Genomic DNA, 26,802 nt, shown 5'->3' on the forward strand with positions numbered 1-26,802 from the left:
CGACCAGTTTAACGCAAAAATTTAATGAGCATTGTAGATCCATAGTTTTTAAGAAATCAAATTGTCATGCCAATCAATGGCGATTGTAGGACGATTTTAATGTTGTACCCACCAACTATATAACTCAATCAGCAAATAAAGAAATTGAAATTGAAAAACTATCTGGCTCGTCAAACATGGTAACTAGAGATTGCTGTTGCGCCAGGCGCGCCGCGTCGCCCCCCTGCTGCCCCACTGCCCCCCCCCGCACTCACCGTTGCCACACGCACGCCAGCAGGTCTCGCAGCTGCAGCCGGCCGCAGCGCGGCAGCTGCTCGCGGCCCGCCAGGAAGTGCTGCAGCTCCTTGTGCTTGCGGCGCCGCTCGCGCAGCGCGTCCAGCGCCATGCGCTGCCCGCGGCAGAAGCGCGCCAGGCACGCCGCGTAGCCCGCCTCGCCCAGCTGCGGGGACCAGCGTCAGCCCGGGCGCGCACACTGCTCGCGCTGCAGTGTGCGCGCCCGGGCCCTTGCGGCTCACAGTGCGCACGAACCGAGTTAATAACACCCGTTAACGAACCGAAGTGGAGATGGTAACGGACTAAAAGTATGGCAGTCATAATAAACAGATACCACTTGGCGGACATCGGTCCGGAACACTGAATCGCTTGGCGGACCGTCTTTGTACATCACGGTAGGTTGGTGGCTAGCCACAGCGGAAGCCTCCCACCGGACCAGACCGGAGGTGATTCATTCGAGTTATAAACTCCCAGATCTCAATGAACACCGCAGCGCTCACCGCGCCAGGAAAGTGGTGGTGATGGTTCGCAGACAAAAGAAAACTTCACCGATCGAACGATATATATCGCTGGATGCATATCCGTGGAACACTTTTTTCTTCAAAGCCTGTCGAAACTTTGAAGAAAACTCCGGGTTGCCAGAAAAGGGAACTGTCGGAAAAGTTGTGTTTTAATGATCTACCTAGAGGCAGTTGTCCCTCCAGCGATTTCAGGGAGTTTATTTATTTATTTATTAACGATACTAACAATATATATATTTACCACATACTTTACACACTTGTACAATATTCTACACAATCAATTATATGTACATCGATAACAAGTGACCATTAAAAAAAATTAATAATAAAGACATGTAAACACAGCAAAAATAATCATAAATATAGGAGGGAATAGGCGTTCTGTATGTAATATCTATAATATAAGGGAAGGCTCATCGGTAGGTAAGCGATAAGCATTTTTTAAATACCGGGTAAAAGTTATGAATTATGTCGATGCCAGGTAATAATCGTGATATTACGTTGTACTCAGAACATATGCGGGCTATCGGGGCTTGTTTTCCAAGATGCGTCCTAGCGAAAGGTATATGAAAGGTTTTTCGTTTTAAGTTATCCGTATAACTTACCGTGTTCAACATCGCGTCGGCCACGGGTCGTATCTGCACGACGTGATTGACCGCCTCGCTCCGCACGGCCCGCAGCTCTGCGTACAGCTTGGTGTGCCGGTCTCGCACGCTTGGTAGGTTGGGGAACAGCGCGCGAAGCTCTTCGGCCGGCAGGAGGGATGGCTGTCTCTCCAAAGGCTTCAGGAAGTCAACGCCGAGCACTTTGAGCCAACGGACGTGGGAACCCTCTGACACTATTAGCTCTGCAAAAGACAATATAAGATCTTAGTTATAAGTTCATAAAGTCTCTTTGGCTCATTATTCAGTATTAAAAGCATAGTCGTCCAGTTCTTTCAATCAGTGACAGTAAGTTTGCGTCTATGGTTTAGTCCCGACGGTCTCCCAATGACCAAAAGTCCGTTCGTACAAAGCATATTCTTATGGCCATTGTTGGAGACAACGATCCTTATATACAACTGTATTCTGATCTGCCGTCAATATCTGCTTGCAATACTCAGGTAACTAATTATACACATTCTGACTTGGAAGTTCTTGCTGAAATATAAATTTTGAATGGAAAGGGAGTTAATGCAGAATGTCTTACCGTGTATGACTTCCTGTCGCTTCCTGATCCGGGCCGACAGCACTATGGAGTCGCGGATGTGCTGCGGAAGACTGTCCGACCACTGCGCGGCCAGCGGGTCCTCCTCCTCCGACCAATCCGATTGGGAGGCTGTGGTCACGAGGAACATATATACCCAACATCATTTGCACATTACTATAAAAAGTATCATCTATCAATTAAGCCGGAGTCAAGAGACGCGAGGTGGTAAATGAAGCGCGTAATTGAATGAATTGAGTGAGGATTACAGATGTTGGCATTATTAATCCATTACCGACAAACTTCAGTGCAAAGAATTTCTCTTAGGGTTTACACCGTATCCGCCAAGTGCGAATTGGTAAACTTTGTGGCACCATCTAGTTTGGTAACGTCTGGGAGACCTAATAGCACATCAACGACGGTGTTAGCAGTGTACCCCAAAAATACTGTGTGGCTTGTACTATTTTCAGCCTCGGACGGGACGCCTGAAGGGGTCTCCATGTCACCAAGCTAGATAGCTGCCACAAGAAGGAGCATCGCGCTATTGATTTTTGTCCACATGAGCGTACAAAAATCAAGTATAAACAACACTTAACCATTATTGGTTGAACCTTGGACCCGGAGTACCACGCCAGCTCTGAGGAAGGTCATCCTATAGCAATGGTCCAGCGCATCGCCCTAGCTTCAACTTTTCATGCCTTAAACATTACGGAAAACTCTCGGGCATGCAGGTTTCCTTTACTTAAAGCAAGTAATATGCTATTGCTTAATAGGGAGTTAACTACTAAACTTATAGGTGCGTTCGGGGGTCCCAACTCTACAAAGGGAGGCCGAGGTCCTATCCATAAAGCCACAACCGCTTCAATCATCACAAAATTTAGGCTTTAAAAGAATAACCAGAAAATGCTTAATTACAGAAGCTGTTTTTACCTTGCTGGTCAGCGGCGACGGTGTTGCTCTCGTTGCTTCTAGAAGACAAGCTCGAACTGCTCGAGCTGCCTGAGGGGACGTTCGCCGCGCCGGGCTCCAAGTCACTGCGAACAAGAAGATAGTACAATTAAAACAAGGCCACTAGGTTATTTTCTTTCGTGTCCAATTCACTGCACACAAAACAGATTGTACTCACGAAATGTCTGCTTATTCTGCGACCCAAAGCATGTTTTAACCCTCAATATTGAATAATATATTCTTTATTTTGCGCAAAAAGAACCCATTTTCTAGTAAGAATAATAATGTTCGTCAACTAGAGACATCAATGAGATTCAATTACGATAAAATTTCTGCAGGATCACTTAATCTAGTCTTCCTGCCCATTTTCGGCATACTAAGCTAGAGCTTGATCGTCATCTTGCTAAAAGTCATTATGTCTTCTTAGTAGAGACGGCAGTGAAGTCATCGCACCGCTCTTGGTTAAGTTGTAAGCTAACATCCTTCACAGTTATTTCAAACGCAGAACATCACTATCCGCATTCGAACATTATGACCACTTAATAATAGAGGAACTAACTTACCGCATAAACGCATCACGAGTCACGAATCAGAGTGCGTTACTATTAGAATGTAACGGAGAATCAGTACCCGATGTAGTAACTTAATGGAAACAGCACGCGCAATAATGCCAATAACACAATAACAATGCGAATGTTCAAAGGTCGGAGGAAACGCGATTCATAACATTTGAAGGAAGTTGTAAAAGTCTAAATCGAGCCGCCCGGGACGCCGCGGGCAATGAGTGTGGAAGCACATCAAAAGTTCTGACTTCCTTACTTTCAATTCAATACAAACATTCGCCAATTTTAAAAACGCATGTGACTCAACACTTGCAGAACTCTATACTAAGGCCACGTTTAGACGGTTATTCCCGCATTCCCGGGAATTTATTACTTAAACAGTGACAGTTAATACAAAAGCGTATGTTCACACAGATATCAACATTATAATCACTTCAACCGATTTACGTCCACAGCTGGACATAGGTCTTTTGTAGAGAGTCCAAGAATCTACGTTCCTGGGGCGCTTGATTCCAGCGGCTCCAATGGCCACCTCGTTGGGGGTCTTGCGACGCGCGTTTACCCGTGCGGGTTCGCCGTTCCAGTACCCTGGGACCACACAGGTGGTCGGTTATCACACAGACAGATGTGGTAATTGTCTGTTTTAGATTTGTTATTCTGATATTCCGGACAAACTTGTCACTGACATGGGTAGGTTATTTATCGTACTAACCCATTTTGCTTTGAAACTGACCGGCCAACTGTGCTCTTACATCATTTGATATTTGATCTCTATCAGAATTTTCACTAAATTTAAATACTACCTATTAGACGGTAACTATGAAATAATATATAGACAGACGTCGAAGGGCACTACTAGTCCTAACTTATAATATAAAAGCGGAAGTGTATTTGTATGTTTGTTTATTTGAGATACCTAAGTAGCAACTGATTAATTTGATTTCGACAAGGCTTCTCGGAAGCTGGCTCCGCTCGCATCTCTCACAAGATAGATAATTCTAAAGATTGTAAACCGTAAAATGGTGTTGAAAAAGTTTCTTGGTATAGAGTCAGTTGGAAGAAAGGAGTCACAGGCTTCTTTTTATCCCAGAAAACAAATGACTCCCACGGGATTTGTAAAAACCGTAATGAACGCGGGGAACAATTAGGCAACAGCTATTTGTTCATAAACCTTTGAGAACCATAACTGATGTTTGGTTCAAAAGTAATAAATGTATGCTTGCTCAGAAACGCGTAATTACAAAAATAAACAAATTAAGAAATTGAAATTTTACTTCATAAAATTCCCAGTACTCTATAACATTATTTAAGGATTGGAAATAGCGGTAAGTCAAGTCAATTTGGTATCGAGCATAGGTCGCTATGAGCTATTTCCACTTTCATTAGCCCGTAAAGCTTTTCCATGGAAAATTATAAATTAATTTCGCGCGGTTAGCAAACTGTACTGGTACCTAACGTTTTAATTGCCATGCCATATTCACGTGACACTTCAACTAATTGATTTCTGGAAACTTCATAATAGTTAAATACGGATTAGAAATATATCTTGGCCTTATTACAATTCTACAAACTTCTACTCACTGTAGCGTAGCTATCTGTCAGTCTTTACCATAAATCTCGAATGGAAAAATAATGAAATTTCATTATTTTTATGACAAAATAGGTCCAATTATTGTGAGGTTAAAACAGATGTACTTATTGGAATTTTTGAGCTTAAAACACATTATCATTGGGTTATTCTTTATTTTATCCCAACTTGTTAATAAAAAAACTCCGAAAACTATACTTTAAATTTACGTTACAGGTATTACTTTGTTTATTTTCTGTCGAGAAAATTAAAAAGAGTACCATATCCTTCGAAATATGGACAAGAGTATCATTTTTTTTTCGCTGTGAGGAACTCCATGGATTTTAGGTAAAAGTAATAGGTTTTTTTAAACCTCATTTTGGAGCACTGAACCTCTTAATATCCAGATGTTTAAGCTGTTTTTTAAAGCTTAGCTTGCTTTACGAACGAATAGTGGCAAAAGTGACCGTTAAACTAGTTCCTGAACGACCAAATTAAAAACATAAGGTATTTTAAGAAAAACTAGCACGTGCCCCCACTATAAATTTATAAACAAAATTACCACTTCGATAAAATAATGAGAAAAATAACCAAAGCCTAACCAATCTATAAGCGATAAAGCAGTGTTGTTATTCCGGTCATATTAGACCAAAACTTGATAAATAACTTTGTTTTTATTTATCTTGTTTTTGTAACCGTAACAAGTTACTTCACAAGCATAACTACGGTACGGACCCTACGCTACGCTCGTTCTGTCACGTACTTGATCAGTTATTTATTTCCTAATAACGTGAACGGTTTCGGTGCACGTGCTGTTATCTCTCAAACATAACTGTAAGGACAATTATGATAAGTAACTATTATCTGCCGTAGGCATACTTGTCCAGGAGAGTAAGTAATCCTAACATGTAACTATATTTTTTGATGTTAGACTTTACTTTGCCTAGAACTACTTAATTTGCCCGCGAAGGTCCTACATATTTGTGTGTAGTGTAATTTTTAATTTCTTTTACCTTTATGTTCTTTAGACAATATGATCATCCGACTATCGAAGACCCACTGCTAGAAACACGGGTTGTTGGGCATGAATGATTATTATCTTGCAATTATTATTTATCTCAGATATCAGAAGTATTAGATAATATGCTAACGTTTGATTTGTTGCGGATTTATCTGAATATCCATTCGCATGGGCGGACATCCGCAAAGATACCTTTCCGACAGCGTCCGGCGAGCTAGCGCGCCGACCGACGGCTGGCGACCCGCTGGCAGGGACACATTCCGGGACACGCGGGGTGGTGCTTGCGCTGCCATTTTCACTCTCATCACTTGCGTTCACTTCGGTTCACTTTTACATTCTTTGCATTTTTCACTTGTGCGTTTATTCGAATCACACTGTACGCTTTACTAACGCACTCAATATTATTAAGAATTAATTAGTATAAGTAACAAGAGACTGTTAATAGAGAAATATTATTAATAAGGTTGGAAAGGACTACGCCGACAAAAGTTTAGCTTAAGAGCTAGAGAAGGATGAGTTAAAGAAGAAGTATTTTAAATAGGTCTAAATTCCAATAAAAATTAGTTTAACATGGTGATCCGTTGACTCAACAGTAGTGTACCTGAAGTATTTTAGGCAACGTAAAGATAAACTATTTCAATATTTGCTAAAGATTTGGTTAAAAAGGCAATAGAGTGGTACTTCAGATGAACCCTATCGGAATCTATGCGGCAGAGTACCGCAACGCTGAATCGCTAGGCGACACGTCTTTATCGGTTCGGTGCGAACTGCTAACTACAGCACCAAATAAAAATCACAAATTAATTGTTCCAAATTGCTCCTGTGTCGGATCGAAAACTGGACCTCCCAATTATAAGACCATAGAGCACACCACTGTGCTGGGAAGGTATTCCATGAGAGAGCAACCTTTAAAAAGAGCAACTCTCCTGTGGTTGAGTCGCTAGAAACATACATTCTTGACCTTTCACAAGTAGGTACTTATTTAGTAGACGTACTTGAGAGAAATTAATTTTGAATTATAAATTTATGAATTTGAAAGGGACTATAAAGAGAGTTACTTGAAATTAACGATATCTGCATGCAACAAAACATAATCCCCGTGTCGACCCGAGCAACGCAACCGGCACTAAAATACTTTTAATGAGAGCAATAAATCGCGAATAAAATCTCCCGTCGCGATTTCAGACGTTAAATTTGCAATGTAATTACTGAAAAATACCGAAATGTTACATCTGGGCTTCTCAACTACAGCCGCCGTTGTCGGAAGCGGATCTGTTCCACTCTGCACTTGGTTACGCCTCTACTGGCAAAGCCTAAAGTCCGTGCTAATATTTCGATTATTAATATCTATACGTTATTATAATGGGAGCACGGTTAGTTTCCCTATCTATTTTGTTTACACTCTCTGTCAGGAAATAAATATAGAAATTCTTTTTGTAATTGATCTGATATGTTTTGAGGAAGGCTATGTGTTACATAACTGCCTAAAGTTTGAGGGGATGAAAGTTTATATGAAATTCCACCATTTTTTAAGTTACATCAATGAAAATTCTTATCTAGCTTGCCAAATTAAATAAAGAGTTAGTTGAATGTTTAAGGATCTATATGAAAGTTTATTTTAAACAACGCGCTGAGCTCGAGATATAGCGATTTGATCTAAAAAAATATTTTTGCTTCTCATAGACTAATTCTTAAGGAAAGAAGGCGTGCGACTCAAAAGTTTTATGTTTACAAAATTTTATAATAATATACCTACTCGAAATACTGTCAATAGTTAAAAACTGACAATGAAAAATAAAAATTCACCTACGATTTAGGAACCTAATTTTGTTAGTTCTAGGTAGAACAAATTACTAAAAATATAAATAACAAGTATAATTAGCGTATAACCACGTAATAATTACCAACATTTAAGATTTTTTTTGTCTCTCTAGCGAGAAACTAAACACAATCACTAATTAGTCAATTAAGAGATGTTATAACTTATGGAGATAAGAAAAATAATCCCGTAATGAGCAAAAAATGTATGTATTTCCTCTATTGCAATGGTAAACATCTAAATTATATCAACAACTATAAAAACACCAAAGAGTAATTGACAGCAAAGTCTAACTATTATTACACTTCATAAGAATTGATAAAAACCTACGGGATCATCCGAAATTACTAAAATGGAATATCAAAACTAATATTCAAAAAAATAATAATTCAATATTTTAATAACTAACACTAACCACCAGAATTATAAGCTATGTCAAAAACCTTACAAAGGTAAATTCATAGTGGCTATTTCTAATAACAGTATTTTAGATATAGACGTCTACGCACCGCGATAATATCACGTGAACTGAGGAGTTAGAAGTCAGATGCTATGACACTGTACAGTGACTGACCATTAGTATGAGACTTGAAAACTCGCAATTGTAGCCTCGTTTTCGAGTATCGATTATCGAAAAACTAACGCTCGTTCGAAAAATGTCCATTAGAAATGCGAACATGAATAATTTGATTGTTTGAGCTTCTTTCATACGTCAACTAAGCAACGAAATAACGTAAAGTTTAACAAAGAGCTTCCAGCCAGTGCCAGTGCCTAATGCCAGCAGTAAATTGATATAGTGTACTTTTTTATCCCTGAATGTATAGTAACTCTAATAATGTGTTATAGTAACAGAATGAATAGTACTCATGATTAAATACCAGAACGGATGGATATGAAAAATGGTCTTAGAATATACCAAAGGATACTTTTTGTCCGGAATGTATGTAAGTAAGTAAGGCAAAGCTATTTAATATTCATGTTTTTCACATTCATTTTTCTAATCTTAACAACACCATTATTTTAATACATAGTGTACTTGGTGAAGATTATTTTAATAGCGTTCTAGCTAACTAGAACGCTATTAAAATATATAGCTAAAAGGGCTGAATTTCATCTTATCCTAAAGTCACAATTCCGATTTTCAAAAACGCGAAGCGCGGGCGAAAAAATCTCTTACTAAGGGTACTTACATACATACATTTTACAGGCGAGAACTCGGGCACACCTAACATTTACGTCCAGCCCTCAACGACCGCATTAGGGTTATATGGCTGTAATTTCTTTCGTACTTTTCCACTGCAGGTTTTATGAGCGTGAGACACCTACGTCTAACCTTATCAGGTTGGGCATGACATTCTTCATATTCGCATTGCTTCGAAGGGCACGTTAAACCGTCATTGCTGGCAGGATTGATTGTCTGTACCTGTGCCATTGCTGCATGGTACACGTGATTTCCAATCGGGCATGCCAGAAGGGTTTTATATAAGCTATTTCCTTAGGCTAAGTTTACTAACAGTTAACTTTGTATTTTACGAACCATAAATGATCCAAGTCGGTCGAAATAAATGACTATTATTATTTATGGCCGATTGGCGTAGTGGGTAGCGATTCCCAAAACTTGACAACGTTTGTGTAAATGTTTTTCAGTGTCTGGGTGTTTATCTATATATTATAATAACTTATGTAAATTATTCATAAAAACTTTCATCAGCCACCTTAGTACCCATAACACAAGCTACGCTCACTTTGAGGCTAGATGGCGATGTGTGTATTGTCGTAGTATATTTATTTATTTATTTATTATTTTGCTTAACATTTCATTTACAGCTTTAATTCAGTATTACAGGATCTATTAACTAGACCAACGCAACGGTGGTTATTTCTGTCCGAGCGCCTCAGTACATTTATGGAGCCGCTCCCTCAAGACACACACCAACTGCTGGTCACCGTTGCCCGTGTTTGCCGCAAACACATCGACCGCACCGCGCCTCACATACATCATGCTCACAGCGGCAATACCACTCATATGTAATAACTGCGAGTTAATCCGCATACGATTTCCCATTACGTAAAATTTTCCCCTACACTACACTTCTCCATTCCATTTTTAGATACAAAACTAGTTCGTTCGCGTGGAAATTTTATTTGTATGCCTCTGTCCAGTGGCGTGCATGTAGCTAATGACCAGGGTAGGCATAAAGCAGGAATAATAAATAAATAAATATACTACGACAATACACACATCGCCATCTAGCCCCAAAGTAAACGTAGCTTGTGTTATGGGTACTGAGATGACTGATGAATAAATTTATGAATAATATACATGAATACTTATAATACACAGATGAACAGGAAGTTGCCATAAAATGGAAAAAAAAACCTCCTACTGTAAAAGTTATATCGAAAAATTTGGGTAGGCAGTGCTTTTACGAATGTATGAAGTGCACGCCACTGCCTCTGCCTCTCATTCTCTAGCCCAGAACTACCACTATAAAAAAAAAATGTTTACGTATGTGGACCTCTTGCACTGTAGGGTTAAAAAGTAGCTGATAGTCTATCTATCTCTGCAGCAGGGCTAGCACGGGCAGGAGACATAAATTATATCCCCCGATTGTATCCCCTGACAAGGGATATAATTAACCTTTCCACCTGCTAAAATACGGGAATATGGAATAGGAGAAGTTCACCCCCGTTTATTATAACATATATATCACGTGTATATTATATCGGCTAGTGCGCCAATTCTCCGAGAGTTGATAAAGCTGTGGGAGAAGATACATTTTTATCCTTTCCTCGTGCCAGAGGTTACTCAAATATCCATCGAAACTTTTGCATTTATTATATTAGCATTTATAAAACTGCAGAGTTTGTTTTTGTTTGTTTTAGATTAACTAATAAAAGGGTAAAATACCTTATTGTCTTTGAAGACATGAGTGACATTTCAACTCCTTAGCTATGTGATTTGAGTACATTAAAGCATACATAAGGCCTTGAGTACAGAGTACTTGCATAAATTTAAATTGGAAAACGTAGGTATAAAAGCATGTGGTCTTATAGCCCTAATCCGCGACTTAAGGTATTAAAGGGTTATAAAGGTATTATATGTAAAAGACTGACTCTGCTAGGAAGGAATTAAATATTAATTGAATTATCTATGACTTTACAATTCATCAGTTTTATGAGTTCTCAGTGCCTATTGTTAACGAGTATGGATTGTAAATAAGGGGTCACAGGTTCAAATGGTTATCAAAACATTGGGTTTATTTAATTATATAACTGAAAAACTAGTATGGTGACTATAGGTAACTTCGTCTTCAGGGTGTCGGTTTTTTGTGATGGTAAAAATTAGAAGAATAACTTCAAAAACTTTATACTACATGTTAGCCCTTGACTATGGTTAAACTGGTGGTGAATAAATTATTGTTGCAGTCAAGATAATAACATGCTTACGTATTAGGAATATGGCAGTTAACCCAATACCGCTAATCGGATTCAACACGAAATCGTACCGGAACTCTAAATCTAAATGTTCCTAATGGGTATCGAACAGTAGCGTGCACAGGGTTTTCGACCAGGGTATGCATAAAGAAGGAAGATGGCATAAAATTGAAAAAAAAATTAGGGTATGCAGTGCTTTTGTGCTTGTATGAAGTGCACGCCACTGGGATCGAACCTAGAACCTCAAAAGTATGATAAGACCAGCATCACTGCGCAAGGGAGGTCAAATAATTTGCAAACGTAGAAACGTTTTCCTGGTATAAAAAGTAGCCCAAGTTACTCTTCGTCCTTTCAACTAACTCTATGCCAATCAAGTCGATTTATTGCCTTAGTAAGGGCGTAAAGTAAGTAAGGACAAACAAACAAACACGCTTTCGCATTTTAATATTAGTATGGAAGATGGATAGCCACATACCTACCTATTTGAAAATACATATGATACATTAAAGATTATACAATGTCACGTCATTGGCAAGAAAAATATCTTTTTAAATTAATGAAATGGCGACAGGTCTTGTTAGCGCGCCACACAGACGTACTTCCGGTCGGAATGCCTATCTACGCAGCGGCCAAATAATATTATCCGAATTGATCCGATGCTTTGATGAAAAAGATGTGTAGGTTAAGATGGGATCAGTCGGTTTATGGGGAAAAACAATTTTCTCGGCTGAATGCTCATTTTTCCAATATTACGCGCCCACGCGAGTCTGGCTCGATTACGGGAAAATGTGACTGTATGTTATTATCGTAATATTCTTGATACTAAATTCTCCTATTCTATAATGTTTATTCCAACCTTAAACTACGTGCCACAGTCCCACGGTTGGGCACAAGCTCTCAGAAAAAGGACCATAGATCCATTACTGTTGGCTGGTTTAAACGATATAGTATCAAATTTTAAATCCCCTGGGGATCGTTTGTTTCCCTGGGATGAAAAGTAGTCTATGTAACTCAGTTCAACTAAATCTTTGCCTAAAATCAAGTTGATTGCTTAGTTAGATGGTTTAATGCTTAGGTAGTTTAGTTAGAGGATCTCAGGAAACTACTAGAAGCATTCGAGATGTGGCCTATCGACGCATGCTAAAATTCAATTGGTCTCATAAGGTTACCAATGCGGAAGTCTTGCGACTAGTTGGTTTTCAGCGCGAACTTAGCTGTGGAAGACCGTCAAAAAGAAAAAAGTTGCTTATCTAGGACATGCACTTCGGCATGACAGATACAGGCAAAGTTGCTGGAATGAGACGCATCGGTCGCAAGAGGAAGGCTTGGTCGCGCAACATTAAAGATGGACTGGGATCGCGAGTGCCACCCAGCTGTTTAGCCTCGCGAGAGAAAAGGCGAAGCGTCAAAAACTGACGGCCAACCTTCACTAATTGGAGATGCAACTAAGGAAGAACAAGCTCAATAAGAGCGCGAAGGAACAAAAAAACGAACACAATTTCAATTTTTTGCATTAATAATATTCATCATCAACATCAATAGCCTGTAACAGTCCACTGGTGAGCTATAGGCCTCAAAATAGAGTAGAGGAGTGGTGTCCACCAGGATACTGTATTCTGATCTGCCGTCACCACACGGAGTATCAAAATATAAGTTGGGATTAAAATAACCTTTTTGCGCAGGTAAAACCAACAGACGACTCCGCCGATTCATACGGTCCCGAGGAGTAGTGTGGTCGCGGTGTCGACACCGGCCCGGAATAGTCCGCCAGTCGGTCAGGGGCGGTGCGTCCAGCTGTGAGTCACAGTACGCACCAGCTGACTGCGGTGTTGTTTACCGACACGCTACTAAAAGCATTTTTTTACCCCAGGCGCAAAAACGACGGGGTGTTATAAGTTTGACGCGTGTATGTCTGTGGCATCATAGATCCCGAACGGATGAACCGATTTTGATTTAATTTTTTTTTTGTTTGAAAGGTTAATTATTCAGGAGTGCTCTTAGCTAGGTGTAATGAAAATGAGTCAATGATGGCCGCCGCCACAAAATGGATTAAGTCACAACTCCCTCAATATGGGTATCAAATGAAAAGGCATGTCTAGCAGAATACTCAAATGATGACAAATTTCAAACTTAAGTATGTCAAATTTCAAATTCAAGACGAATGACGAATTACATTTTCCTTTTTCACAATTCCCTCTATGAGGGTATCAAAAGTTTTTTTAGAGAAAATCAAGAAAGCATTGCTACCTATTTTCAGCTTAGCCGCTAAACTCATCTTGGCGAGATATAACTTGCACCCTCTACATACGAGTAACGGAGTACGAAATACCCGGTAATCATATTTGTTTCTATAAAGATAGACGAGATAATGAGTAGAAATAACTCTCTCGTTGCGCTCATGCTAACCCTACTAAAGATGGAACAAAAATACTTTGTATCCAAGAAAATTTAAGGACTCCTACAAGAATTTCATATAACCTTTATAGCACTACTCAACTCGCGATTGGAATGATAATGTTATGATAAAATTTAATTTGTCAATCTGAAATCACGCAAATATGAATTTGAAATGTGGCGCGGACATAAACCGGCCGTTATTTTTTCTAAACTATTTTAAATCTCGTAGACGTCAGCGAAACTCTTGCGGCGTTCAAACAAGCTGATAAAACAAATAACTTATTTTTCTCCGCTGGAAAAAAAATTGAGTCTCAGGTTATTCAGTAAAAAGTGTTTTATTTTTAATGTCTTGAATCAATGGAAACTTAAAAAAAAAAAAGCATATTTGTAAAAAATAACTTATTATCACTGAATTATTATATACGGGCCTCTGAGCTGAAGAGTATTTTCTGTTTGAAAAATCGATATACATGAAATATCAATTCTTGAGGAAAGCTATTGAACATCACGGTAAGATCTTCAAGAGCCGAGGTGAAAGTATAGGCAGTCAATGCTACGCGGAAGGTCGGTTTTGTGTTGAAAATATGTTTTGTTTATAAAATAGTATAAAAACATTTGTACAATCTGTGTTTAATACAGCTTAAGCGCATCATACACTCTTGTATACCCATTGGATTTCTGTGCCAACTTAGCCAATAACAGTTAAGTAAATAACAGGTAGATTTTCAAACCAAGCAACAATATCGGCTAATGCATGCTAGTACTCAAACCGGCAGCACATCCAGAGATAAGGTTGTCATTGATTGAGTGAGCGGTCATGAAAAACGGCCCGAAATACTGTTGGGAAAATTCCCTAACCCCGAGCGAAGTGCGGTAATTCAAACTTTTCACGCAACATTACGACGACGGTAATGTTTTGAACATATGGCTCGCTGGTTTCCTAGTACGATAACACGCCTTGAAGCCACACATCCACTACAACACAAATGTTTCATTTACATCACCAGCTTATTAATATTTTCAATGCCTAGGAGATCTTATCTAATGGTAGACCATGCCATAGAGTATACCATGTGATGACGGCAGATCGGAATACAGTTGTAGCAACCCTCGTCCTACATTCTGTGCTACTGCTAACGTCTACTACGTAGTGTGGTCGGGTCTGTTTTAATCCTAACTAATATTATTATTTCCCGGTTGGTGACGGAGATTACAGTGTTCACCACCCCGCCTCTACCCGAGAGTGTCGTACGAGGCGACACAGGGAATACAAAGGATAACGGGCAGTAGCGTCCTCTGTCCTACTACACATGCGATTATGGGCAAACCCTTATGGAGAAGTCTTTTGTCCAGCAGTGGACTGTTATAGGCTATATATGATGATATAGAGCTTCGTAAACCAAAAGCCGGAAGCAAGCGCTTGCGCCGTAGAAGTCGTCAAATTATTAATTCTGATAAAATATTAGCAGTATACGATTTACGATATCTCATGAGATTTAAAATTTTCTGCGATAGCTTATACCTTGCAAGCAAGCAAGCTACAGCTTTTTTTACCTTTTTTTTTAAATCAAGGTATATTTAATTGTATTTTTTTTAACGCACTACACAAGTTAGCCCTGAAATCTTACCTGGTTGTAAGTGTTGATGCAGTCTAAGTGGTAGCGGGCTAACCTGTTGGGGAGTATGGTAGTCATACCCCTAATTGGTTTCTACGCAACATCGCACCGGAACACTAAATCGCTTAGCGGCACGTCTTCATCGGTAGAGTGGTTAGACTTTAGCCACGGCCAAAGTCTAACACCAGACAAAATAATAAGTTTAGTATAATGTTGGTTAATTTCTGTTTTTATTCGTTGTATTTCTAGTCGTCTATATTCTAAGTATTTATGTATATTATTTATAAAAAATATTCATCAGTCATCTTAGTATCCATAACACAAGCTACGCTTAAATTGGGGCTAGATGGCGATGCGTGTATTGTCGTAGTATATTTATTTAAATGGGTTCAAATTTATGTTTGAATACGTAGAAACGAACATTTGTGACGTAAGGTTGTGTGTGTAAGGTTTGTTTTTTATTCTTCAGGATTCTTTAATTCTATTTATGTGAAAAATTTCGTATGGATCGGGGTTAAGTGGTTGATCACTGTACTGTCCATTGTAGATACATAATATATGAAAGGACAACTTACATTTATAATATTAGCATGGCACAGTTTCAAATATGTACAAAATTACAAATGAATACGTGGCTTAAAGCGCTGCGCAATACAAGTCATCGAATTGTTATTTAGGAAATATACTCCAGGAAAACTTCCACGAATTCACGTAATTTTACTGTCTGTTCACAATCGGACGTAAATCACTCAGCTTACATCATAACAGTCAAAAATGTTCCAATCGGCCGGATATTTGCGACCTGTACGCATAAATCTACCAATAAAACCCCCGCGCAGTAATCCAATACAAACACACTAACAGGGATACATCTTTAACGTAAACATGCGATTTGATGAAATTAAATCTTCACAGATCGCGCGGTAATCTTTAAACGACATTGTTTCAGAAGTATTGAGACGAGGTAACAAATTAATTTCAAGTATATTATGAAAATTAAGCTTAATTTGCCATAGTCCGCGAAAAGCAGGAGAATCTGTATGGTGTAATTTAAAATTTCTTCAATCCTTTTACACCAAACCAAACAGATCTTCGGCAATGGACCCTCTACGCACGTTTCGCTTCGAAACCGGAGCATCCTCAGGAAATGTTAATAGAGTCAACATCTCCTGAGGATGCTCCGGTTCCCACGCCACTGGTGCCCTGCGCAAATTTCGCCGTTAATCTAAAACACCGTTACGAGAATTTAAGACTAACCTTTTTGTATTCCACTACGCGTTAGCTCTGGAATACAATTTCCCCTGAAGAGTTTACACGCGAAATCGTACCGGTACGGCATTGTCAGTAGGCGTGTTAACTAGCCGCGGTCAAAGCCTCCCAACAGATGAGACTAAGAAAATTCTGAAATTATAAATTCCCAACTTGCCCTATCGGGCAACGAACCTCGGACCTTCCACTCAATGACTAAAGCACTCGGAAAACGCAAGCGATGTTAAAAATTTGGAATCGAACCCAGAACGTCGTGATCCGCAGCCGAACAAGCTAACCCCTAGACCAAAGAGCTTATTGCAAAACAATAAGTGTCTAAAACCGTGAACAAGTGAGTACAAGGCAATCACAGTGTAGCCACAACACAAAACGTTTCGTTCGCCCGACACCCCAGACAGCCGATTTCCGGTAAACAGGGGGGAGGGGGTTGGATGGGGGTTGATGAGCCCGGTTCGCTGATACTGCAGTTTGCAGCGAACCATTATGCGGCAGTGTTATAGATATAGTTTAAATAAGCGTACCTACGAGTTGTTGCGGGAGAACAATGGGACTTGTTGTTTAGTCTGCAAGCCTAAACTGTATACGAGTTAAGTATTCATTCATTGTCCAAACTAATATATTCTATTCCACTACAGGTTAGCCCTAGACTGCAATCTCACCTGTTGGTACCTACGAGATGATGCAGTCTAAGATGGTAGCGGGCTAAGGGAGTACGGTAGTCATACCCCTAATCGGTTTCCACGCGAAATCGCACCAGTACACTAAATCGCTTAGCGGCACGTCTTAGCCGGTAGGTAACGACCTAGCCACGGCCAAAGCCTCCCACCAGACAAATACTACGACTAATACGACTAGTGTTGCCCAAATTCAGTCTTGGTCTTGCAGTCTTGGTCTTGTTCTTGCGTTTTTGCAAGACCAAGACCAAGAACAAGACCGCGTATTTTTAGCAAGACCAAGACCAAGACTGACCGTGCAAGACTTGAGCAAGAACAAGACATAGCCTGCAAGACTCTTGCGTCTTGCAGCTAGGACTTAGCGCTATTTCACGGAGTAGTTAGGTGTAACAGTTCGGTGTATAGGTAGGTAGGTACGCTTAGGAATTCTATGAGACGCAAAAAACTATATCAAAGAATATGAAAAACTGGACCTATGCGCATTACGACTAATACCATAAACATAGCGAATAAAAAAATATCTATTAAAATCAAACTGAGTGCATGCATAGTTATGTTTTAACCATCGGCACTTTGATAATGCGGCATCAAAGGTTTTGTACTTACTTCTCAAAGAAATTTGCCGCTTTTCGGAAGTACATGGTTATGATACACGCGCCGGCGGCTTCTTTTGAAATCTAAAACAATCGTTGCCGCCGCGCCGAAATCATAACATTTGACACTATTCATGCAAAATAATTTCGAATTTTAAGAGTACCTACAGGTGTTCCAAAGAATAAATAAGTTTCAGATTGGTGATTTTAGATTGGTGGAGGACGCATGAGACAGAGTATCCGATTTTATCGAAAATGGCCCGTGATTTTCTCTCAATACCTGCAACTTCAGTACCAAAAGAATTGATATAAAGTATCATAACCTAATGATAAAGCTGTTGATTTGTGTTGTATTTTATTTTTTATTCAAATAAATGATAAATCGTAAAACTCTTTTATTAAATTTCTTATAAGTTGAGGGTTCAATCTCTTTCTAGACAGATAAGTATTGTTCTTTAAAATACAGTCAAGTTATTGTAATTAATTTGTTTTTTTACATGTTTTAGCAAATGTAAGCTTATAAATCATAAATGTTTATTAAGAAACAGTTACTTCCATGGAAAACGACATATAGGTCAGTTGATTTTTCGAATTTCTTATCAAATCTTCAGTTATTTATTAATCTGCTTGATCTTTACTATGGCTATGTTAAATCAAGCTCACAATGTTCCAATTCTAATACGTTTTTCTAAGATTTAAAGTAAACTTTAATAAATAGTAATAGACTAATAGGTAATTGCAAGACTTGCAAGACTCTTGCTGCAAGACCAAGACCAAGACCAAGACTGGGAGCGCAAGACCAAGACCAAGACCAAGACCAAGACCAAGACCAGGTGTATTGGCGCAAGACCAAGACCAAGACTGGCTAAGTCTCGTCTTGTTCTTGCATTTGGGCAACACTAAATACGACTGAAAGCAAAAGTGTGTTTGTTTATTTGTTTTTAACTAGGCGCTACGCTCTAACTAGGCTAAAAAGCAATTTTTGGCACAGTTAAACTACTCTTTTTGACGGCCGATTGGCAAGGGCAGCGAACCTGCTTTCTGAGTGCAAGGCTGTGAGTTCGACTCCCACAACTGGAAAATGTTTGTGTGACGAACATTAATGTTTTTCAGTGTCTGGGTGGTTATCTGTATATGCCGTTACGATGACGCATGGAAACGGCGGAGCATATCACCAGGCCAGACCAGAGAAAACTATCCTGGATAGGACCCGCGACCTACCACTCGTAAGAACACTCCGCAAAAACCATTGGAAATAAGTATGTATTGCTGTTTCCAGTGCTCTTTTCCCGTGACTCCACCTACACATATGTTTACAAAAGGCATATAAGTAGGTATCAAATACCCGCGGCTTAGTTTATGTTATGTTTAGACCATGTCACGATCGCCGATTGTCAACCGCGCGTGCAAACTCACGCTGCACATTATACTTTGTTAGTGGGATCGGTATGCGAGCATTCCGCTACGACGTGAGATAAAGATGGTGGAATGATCATGTGGTGACCATTTCACTCACCAACGATGCTAAAACAAAAATTTGTAGCATTTTCTCGGCTCATTAGTCGCTTATGTAGCGGTGATAGCTTAGTGGTTAGAGCTAGGTAAGAACGATTTCGATGCCCGGCACCTCTAACAGAGGTTCCAGAGTTATGTGCATTTTTAATTTATGCAATTGAGTATCAGCCAGCATGGTGGACTACGACTTAAGCCCTTCTCGTTCTGAGAGGTGACCACTGTAGAGGGCGTGTGATAAAATCATTATAAGCTTCACAAATATACTTTATTAATCATTTTAAGATGTTATGAGCTGAGTCGACGAGTGAAAGTCGATCACCTTTTCAGTCAATTTCGCCTCTGCGTAAGATATTGGTAAAACTACTGTGATATCTATCTATCATATTCTTGTGGCATAAGATTCGTCAACCACCCTGGCGCAGTAATAAGCGAATTGTGGATGATTTATAAGTGCAAGGTTTCAGCTTTGTTCCACGATTCGTAAATTGTTAATTTAAAATTTTTCACTTTACTGATATAGTGGGAGGCTTTTGCGTTAGCTAGCCTCAGTTAGTTAAGCCTCAACCGACGAGCACATGCCCCCAACGGTAAGCCCGCTTACGCTTACGCACCAGGTGAGATCACAGTCAAGGGCCAGCGCCATCACAACTGCACAATATTGGAAAATCTAGAAACGGAACACTTTTAAAATTAAAAAAAACGCATCAACTTTACTTCGGACATGGTGAAACACCTCCAAAACAAATGCTTGTTCATAATCGAATACAGCTTGATCTTTAATATTCGTTTAAGTCCTATAAACGACGACAATCGACAGACATCCTTAATGAAAATACCGTACTAAATTCCGATAACAATAAAGCAAAAATGCTTACAAAAAAATCGAACGCAACGACTTTTATGAGCTTCACATTCGCGTCACTGCACCAGAGGGGCCGGCACCTAGATTGAACGTGTACCCAAAACCCTATCTCGGGAAAGCTGTTTAAAACGCTTCAAATTAATATGAATAAAAATTGAACACACTGTAACAATCCCTTCAAAGTTATATTCGAAATACAAAGTAAATGGAAACACAACGCGAATTATTTTTAAATCGCGCGTCTGTCCGCGATCACGGTCGCAAGGAGACTGAATTATTCTCAAACTAAATTACTGAAAACCGAAGCCCTGAAACTCGCATCCTGTACGACTGAAAAATGAAATGCTCTCGAGAGTTTGAAGACGTCTCATAATAGATGGGAGTTCCCGAGTTCGAATCCCAGCTTGAATCACTATCGGAATTTTACTTGTAAAGTCAAGCTTTTTACTGAATGCATGTGACGGTATATAAAGTACTTATATATTTTTTTTCACAGTTGTGTCTGCCTAAACCGATATTAACGGAGCTTTAACTGCTACATAACTGAAGATTAATGCTAGTTAATATTTTTTTAAAGAATTAAAACTGAAACCAAAAGTCTGATTAAATAGAAAAGAATTCGGGCACCTCTCCCACGTGATTTAAGAATAGGCTTTTCTTAAATCACGTGGGAACGTTTTGAAGAATTTTGGCATAGAGAGCTTAAGCCTAACTGTTCAGGTTTATGCGAGTTTAAATAAAAACTAATAATTAAAAACGGACAAAAGCTGATCAAAAAATTTTTAATTTCAGTCTCATAATATATTAAATCATTTATTTCTCTCCGTATTAATTCCCTTATATTCTCTTCTCGAGCGGGTGAAGATCATTATCTACACCCATGTACACCTAACAATAGAATATCATCATAGTAAATAAAAACTGTATTTGACAGTTCAACAATAGGAGTGTTCCGATCGTCACCAAACTTTACAGGATTACTCGCCAGGTCAATCCAGAGATTCCCTGAAAGTTTCATTGAAATCGGTCCAGTCGTTTCGGTGCCTATACGGAACATACCCACACACTTTCTCTTTTATATATATAGATAGATAGATATTGTATAAATAATAGTTTAATTTAAGTAACAAAAAACTATTTTTATACTTTCATTCGTGTGAAAAGGGACTTTATTAGAATAACTAGTTCAGTCTTTTATTTTGAATGCATTTCATATTATAATAATCGCTAATAGCTGAGTTATCGCATTTAAACAAATTTTTACCCTAAACTATACTACATAGGGATGGAACTTCTTCGATTTCATAAATGCAGTTATGCCGTTTTAATGTCTAGCTCAGTTAATGTTGTAGGAGAAAATATCGTAAGCCCCAACCACACTACATCTATTTCTGTGGAACGGAATTTAAGGAATTGTTAGCTACGGTTTATTTTAAAACTGAAAGTAAACTCTAGTCGTCGCCACTAATGTGATAATTGCGAAAGTGTGTTTGTTGGTTAGTCGTTTTTTCACGCAGCAACAGCACTCTTGGTAAGTATTAGCGAGCCGCCTAGGATTCGCACGGGTATAAATAAGAAATTAAGAATAAAGCTTTGATTTATTTTTCAGCGACTTGGTTGCAAAATTATCTCTTTGTCTACTTACACAAATACCAAAATAGGCATTTTTCTGCACCCGTGAAAAATGATCCCTTGCATGTTCGCAATTTTTTTGAGCCATGTTTATTACTGTGGCCAAGTAGCGTTTCTTTGTCACGGTCTGAAGGGCTTGATTGCCGGTGTAATTGCAGGCACATGTGGCTTAAAATCTACACCTCAGGTTTGTGAAAAACGGGGAAAATTTTGTAGCACGTGTTCCTTGGATGCCCTGCGAAGTGTTGCTCTCTGTAAGGCGTGGTTGTCTTAGCAAGTGTTCATTGTAAAATCAACATCTCCTGAGGATGCTCCGGTGTCGGAGCGAAGCATGCGTAGAGAGTACAATCTGCTTGGTGTGGAGTTTAAAGATTGAAAAAACTATAAACTACATCGTGCAGATTCTCCTGCTTTTCGCGGAGTGTAACAAAAGGAGCTGAATGTTTGTTCGGTACTCACTGGTTGTGGTGCGCAGTGAGCCGGTTGGGGTCGGAGGCGTTGCGGTGCTTGCCGCGCCGCGGGGCGTCTCGCTCGCGGCAGCTCTCCGCGCGGTTGACGCCGCGAGCGCCCGTGCTCGCGCCCTTCGCACTGGTGCGGGACAAGCATTATACTCATGATGTTCATTTCAACGCAGTCGATTGCGTAAGAGTTAACTACGATTTGTATGAAATCGAGAGAGCGCCACCTAGTTACATAACTGGGAAACCGCACTGTCAATAGATGGCGTTCTTCCTATACCATATAATTCATAGGTAGTCAATTATAGACACTTTTAGTGCCAAGTGTGAGATTTTCCACCTATGTTTACCTATCGCAATGGAGAGAAGAGAAGATTCGAGTTTGAGTGGGTGACATCTAATGACAATATTGTTTTCCACTGTTGCTCTTCCCATTCCATACAAACCGTAGTTAGTTATGACGCGATCGAGTATTTAAACGAAGGTACATAATTTCACGCTAGGTAACAAGAACTTTACTATCAAATATCAATTATACAAAAACAACTTAATGCTGAGAGTCGGCAAGAAGTCACGTAGATAATGGTTGAAATAACAATATCAAATATCAACTGAGTGTAGTTGTAATCTAAAAACTTGCATCATACAGGTATCTAAATTCAATTATTTAAAGAAAGCCTTCAAGCGCAAGCAACCGTAAGCACCTTTGAAAAGTCAAGTTTGTCTCATTGTGGTTCTACTACCAAGAAACTCAAGAAACTCAGGTGCTGTGCCGAGTATCACCTGTAGCTACGTAGATGTTTAGAAAATCTACATCATAGAAGCCTATTTAAACATCCCATATTTACGCACTCTTTTAAAGTACCTAGGCTTTTGAATTGACGGGTTTATATAATTTATTAACAACAAAAAGTACCAGTTTTCGGTACGGACAAAAATAATTTAAAAGTGGCTCTTATAACAAAAGAGAATTTTTCATGAAATACATATAAAGTCGCCACCTAGTGACGACTAGCGTTACTACACCGAAGTTTCGAAACATACCCAAACTGTACAACTAACGCCATCTATCAGAAAGCTCTGGTACTTACTTAGTTTCCTTCTCGGGCTCCTTGACCGTGGCGTCGCTAGTGTCGACGTCCACGTCTGGGGCAGAAGGCTCGTCAGTAGACCCTTCTCTTCTTGAATCTCCTGTAGAAAGAAGGGAAAAAAAAAATATTAAAACAAATAAATTGAAATTGAAGTACCTATCTGCCTCCACGACAACATTTAGTGGACTTGGGCAAGGCTTCTTTCTAAGGCTAAGTAATAAACCTGTACCTGAGCCACCAGTATTTTTGAGATATAAAAGCGACTATTGTTATTTAGTTAAACAGCTTCAATAAACTTTTTAAATTAAAAATAAAATTGTATTCGCATAATGTATAACATTAAGTATACGTAATAACAAAATTTGTTAAAGTTTGCATACAGCAATAAACCTGGTTGTAAGTGATGATGCAGTCTAAGATGGCAGCGGGCTAACCTGTTCGTGATATGACAGTTAAATATTATACACGGCATGATGCCGAAGCCTCCATCAGACCAGACCAGAGAAAATTTAGAAATCATAAATATCCAAATTGTCCCCACCACATTGTACACTAACATAATCCATTGGAACAGAGATGAAAGAAATATATTTTACTCGCATAAAAATTATTAAATACAAAATAGCAAAATGTTGATAAATAAATACATACACATATACATGTGTTAATACATGCCGTCCAATGTAAAATACCTACTAGGTTTAGTAGCAGGTAGCGAGCAACAGGACGGCCAGCCAGTGCCGTGTGTCACACATCACTATGTATTAAACTACCTATTTCCTACATAGAACGGAGGTTTTAATGTTGAAATATTTAAGGCTATTTCCTACTTAGCTAGACACACTAGCTATGTTTAAAACCTGAGATTAATTTTAAAATAATCCATTATTATTAACCTCAAGTCCTTTCAGAGAGAGAGAGAGTTGAAAGCCCACACACAGAAACCTCTAATTTATCTAAGTTTTATGCTTTTTGAGCAATCACTTGCTTTAACGGTGGAGAAGATCATCGCGAGGAAACCTGCATACCTAAGAGTTCTCCTTAATGTTCTTAAAAGGTGTGTAAGGTCTACCAGTGTGGAGGGCTACGGTCATATCCTTCTTTATTATGTGAACAGATCCTGCACTGGGTCGGTGATGGATTGATAATATTGATCCCGCGGGTGTCGTATCATCATCAACATCATATTAACTCATTACCGGCCCACTACAGAGCACGGATCTCCTCCCACAATGTGAAGAGGTTAAGGCCGTAGTCCACCACACTTGCCCAATACGGATTGGTGGGCTCCACTCACCTTTGAGGACACTATGGAGAACTCTCAAGCATGCTGGTTTCCTTAGGATGTTTTCATTCACCGTTGAAGCAAGTGATATTTTAATTGTTTAAAAAAGCACCTAACTAACAAAAGTTAGAGATGCGTGCTGGGATTCGAACTCGGCCCCGTCAAAAGAGAAGTCCTACCAACTGGATTATCACCGCCGAGGGGCTTTTAGTGGCCAGCAGTTGACTGTTATAGGCTTTTGATGCTGGTGATATTGGTATGAACAATACTGCTGTATGGAATGGACTTTGAAAATATTGATAAACCGAAAATCGTTCGAATCGTTAGAATAAAATTTAAACGATTCCCTCAGGATTGACATAAAACCGTAACAATAGACGAAGTAACGGGCGGGTATCCTTTGTTCAAAGGCACAAGCGAGTTTAGTGTGAGCGAATAAATAATGTCCCTTATTATAATCTGTACAAAATGTTAATGATGAATGTCTCAAAATGGATCAAAGAATGTGTTAAATCAGAGGAGCTTATGAATATATACAATATACCAAATATCCCCTTCAGCTACAGCGACTTTTTATCGTTATTTAGCGAGACCTTTCGTTATCTTATCAGAACGACAATAATTGGAAAACCATGCTCAAATAAAAACTGACCTACGATAGCCTTTTGGCACATTCAAATCTGTGAAACTAAGGCTGGAAACATACTTGAAGAACGCCACACCACAACACCGTACGCCGAATGGATATTCAATGAAATAAATTTCAAAAACAATTCGTCGTGTTTTATTTTTGCTAATTTTAAATCGCAGTAAAATCAAAATTGCTTGGTATAGTTAAATTTGGAACGCCTTGGTACCTGGTAGGTCGCTCTACATCCGTTCTACGCTTTTAAAATCAGCTGTTTAAAATTTCAGTCAACACACATAGAGTTCGTTTTCCAAATAACCTTCTCTTAAAACCTTATCAATGACTAGAATTACGATACAATAAAATTACTCAAATGCATACCATGACAAACGAAATACTATGATTTTATTCGACTTAACAAGCGTGGCGTGGGTTTCATTAGGGTAGCGTGATACAGATATGTATCCAGCCTTACACTAAAGAACAATATCGTAAGAATTAGCTAAATGTCCATGGGTTATCGCTCAGCTAATGTATTGGCGGCGCATACATACATATAACATAGTATAACCGCGCGGATCCGTCGATGATCTCACTCCTGCGCAGCTTTAATCAGCCGGCCACTGTATAGTGTAGTGTATCTAAAGTAGCTACTACCGATTTGCGTTTTGCATAGACTTTAGTTCGCGGGTTGTCAGTACTGTGGCTTCATAAGTGAAAGTCCCCAGTGGTTCGTTGGCCGCCGGGCTCTATTTGGGAATTTATAATTTCCGAATTTTCTCTGGTCTGGTCTAGCGGGAGGCTCACCCTACCGACAAAGACGTGCCGCAAAGTGATAGTGTTCCGGTGAGATTGGGGTGCCAGACTGCCCCAAACAGGTTGGTCCGCTATCATATCAGGCTGCATCATCCCTTACCACCAGGTGAGATTGATTGGTACAACAACCATTTCCAGTACAACTTACATCTTATGTAAGTTGTACTGGAATACAACCACAATGGAACATGCTTACAGAGCAGAGTTACTCATCTGGTGATGGGAAGACTCATGCTCAGAATATCTCGACATGTACTAATCAGCATCCTATGAGAAGGCCTACGGTAACTGCCTGCATTACGATGACAAGTTAATATCTGTGCAATGGTTGCCAGAAACAATTAGTCTTTCTTATAAAAATTAAGCTTAATGAATTTGCTATACTTCGCGAAAAGCAGGAGAATCCACAACGAACGAAGTGGTGTACTCCACAACGAATAGATCTTCGGCAAACTACCCTTAACACACGTTTCGTCCGAAACCGGGGAGTACCCTATTTTGTAAAGTCAACATCTTCTTTCTTTCGAGCTTCTAATACAAAGGTAACCGTCTTCAAGGTCACGCCAGTTGCACCACAGCCCCGCTACATCTATATATGTGAGTAGTTTCAACATCTGTAATTAAGTGTATG

General features: G+C 39.3%; 1 protein-coding gene across 1 annotated transcript in view; it reads right to left on the bottom strand.

The window, feature by feature from the left end:
• The window catches only part of LOC120634831, a 212,750-nt gene that overhangs the window by 12,370 nt on the left and 173,578 nt on the right, over positions 1-26,802 (bottom strand). The window contains exons 21-26 of the mRNA XM_039905658.1: positions 23,443-23,542; positions 22,353-22,481; positions 2,910-3,013; positions 1,983-2,111; positions 1,400-1,641; positions 255-439 (exon numbers count right to left, since the gene is read on the bottom strand). Of these exons, the coding sequence (XP_039761592.1) occupies positions 255-439; positions 1,400-1,641; positions 1,983-2,111; positions 2,910-3,013; positions 22,353-22,481; positions 23,443-23,542 (889 nt within the window). The remainder of the gene's footprint in view (positions 1-254; positions 440-1,399; positions 1,642-1,982; positions 2,112-2,909; positions 3,014-22,352; positions 22,482-23,442; positions 23,543-26,802) is intronic.

This window comes from Pararge aegeria, chromosome 25 (assembly GCF_905163445.1).
Source record: "Pararge aegeria chromosome 25, ilParAegt1.1, whole genome shotgun sequence".
Taxonomy (NCBI): domain Eukaryota; kingdom Metazoa; phylum Arthropoda; class Insecta; order Lepidoptera; family Nymphalidae; genus Pararge; species Pararge aegeria.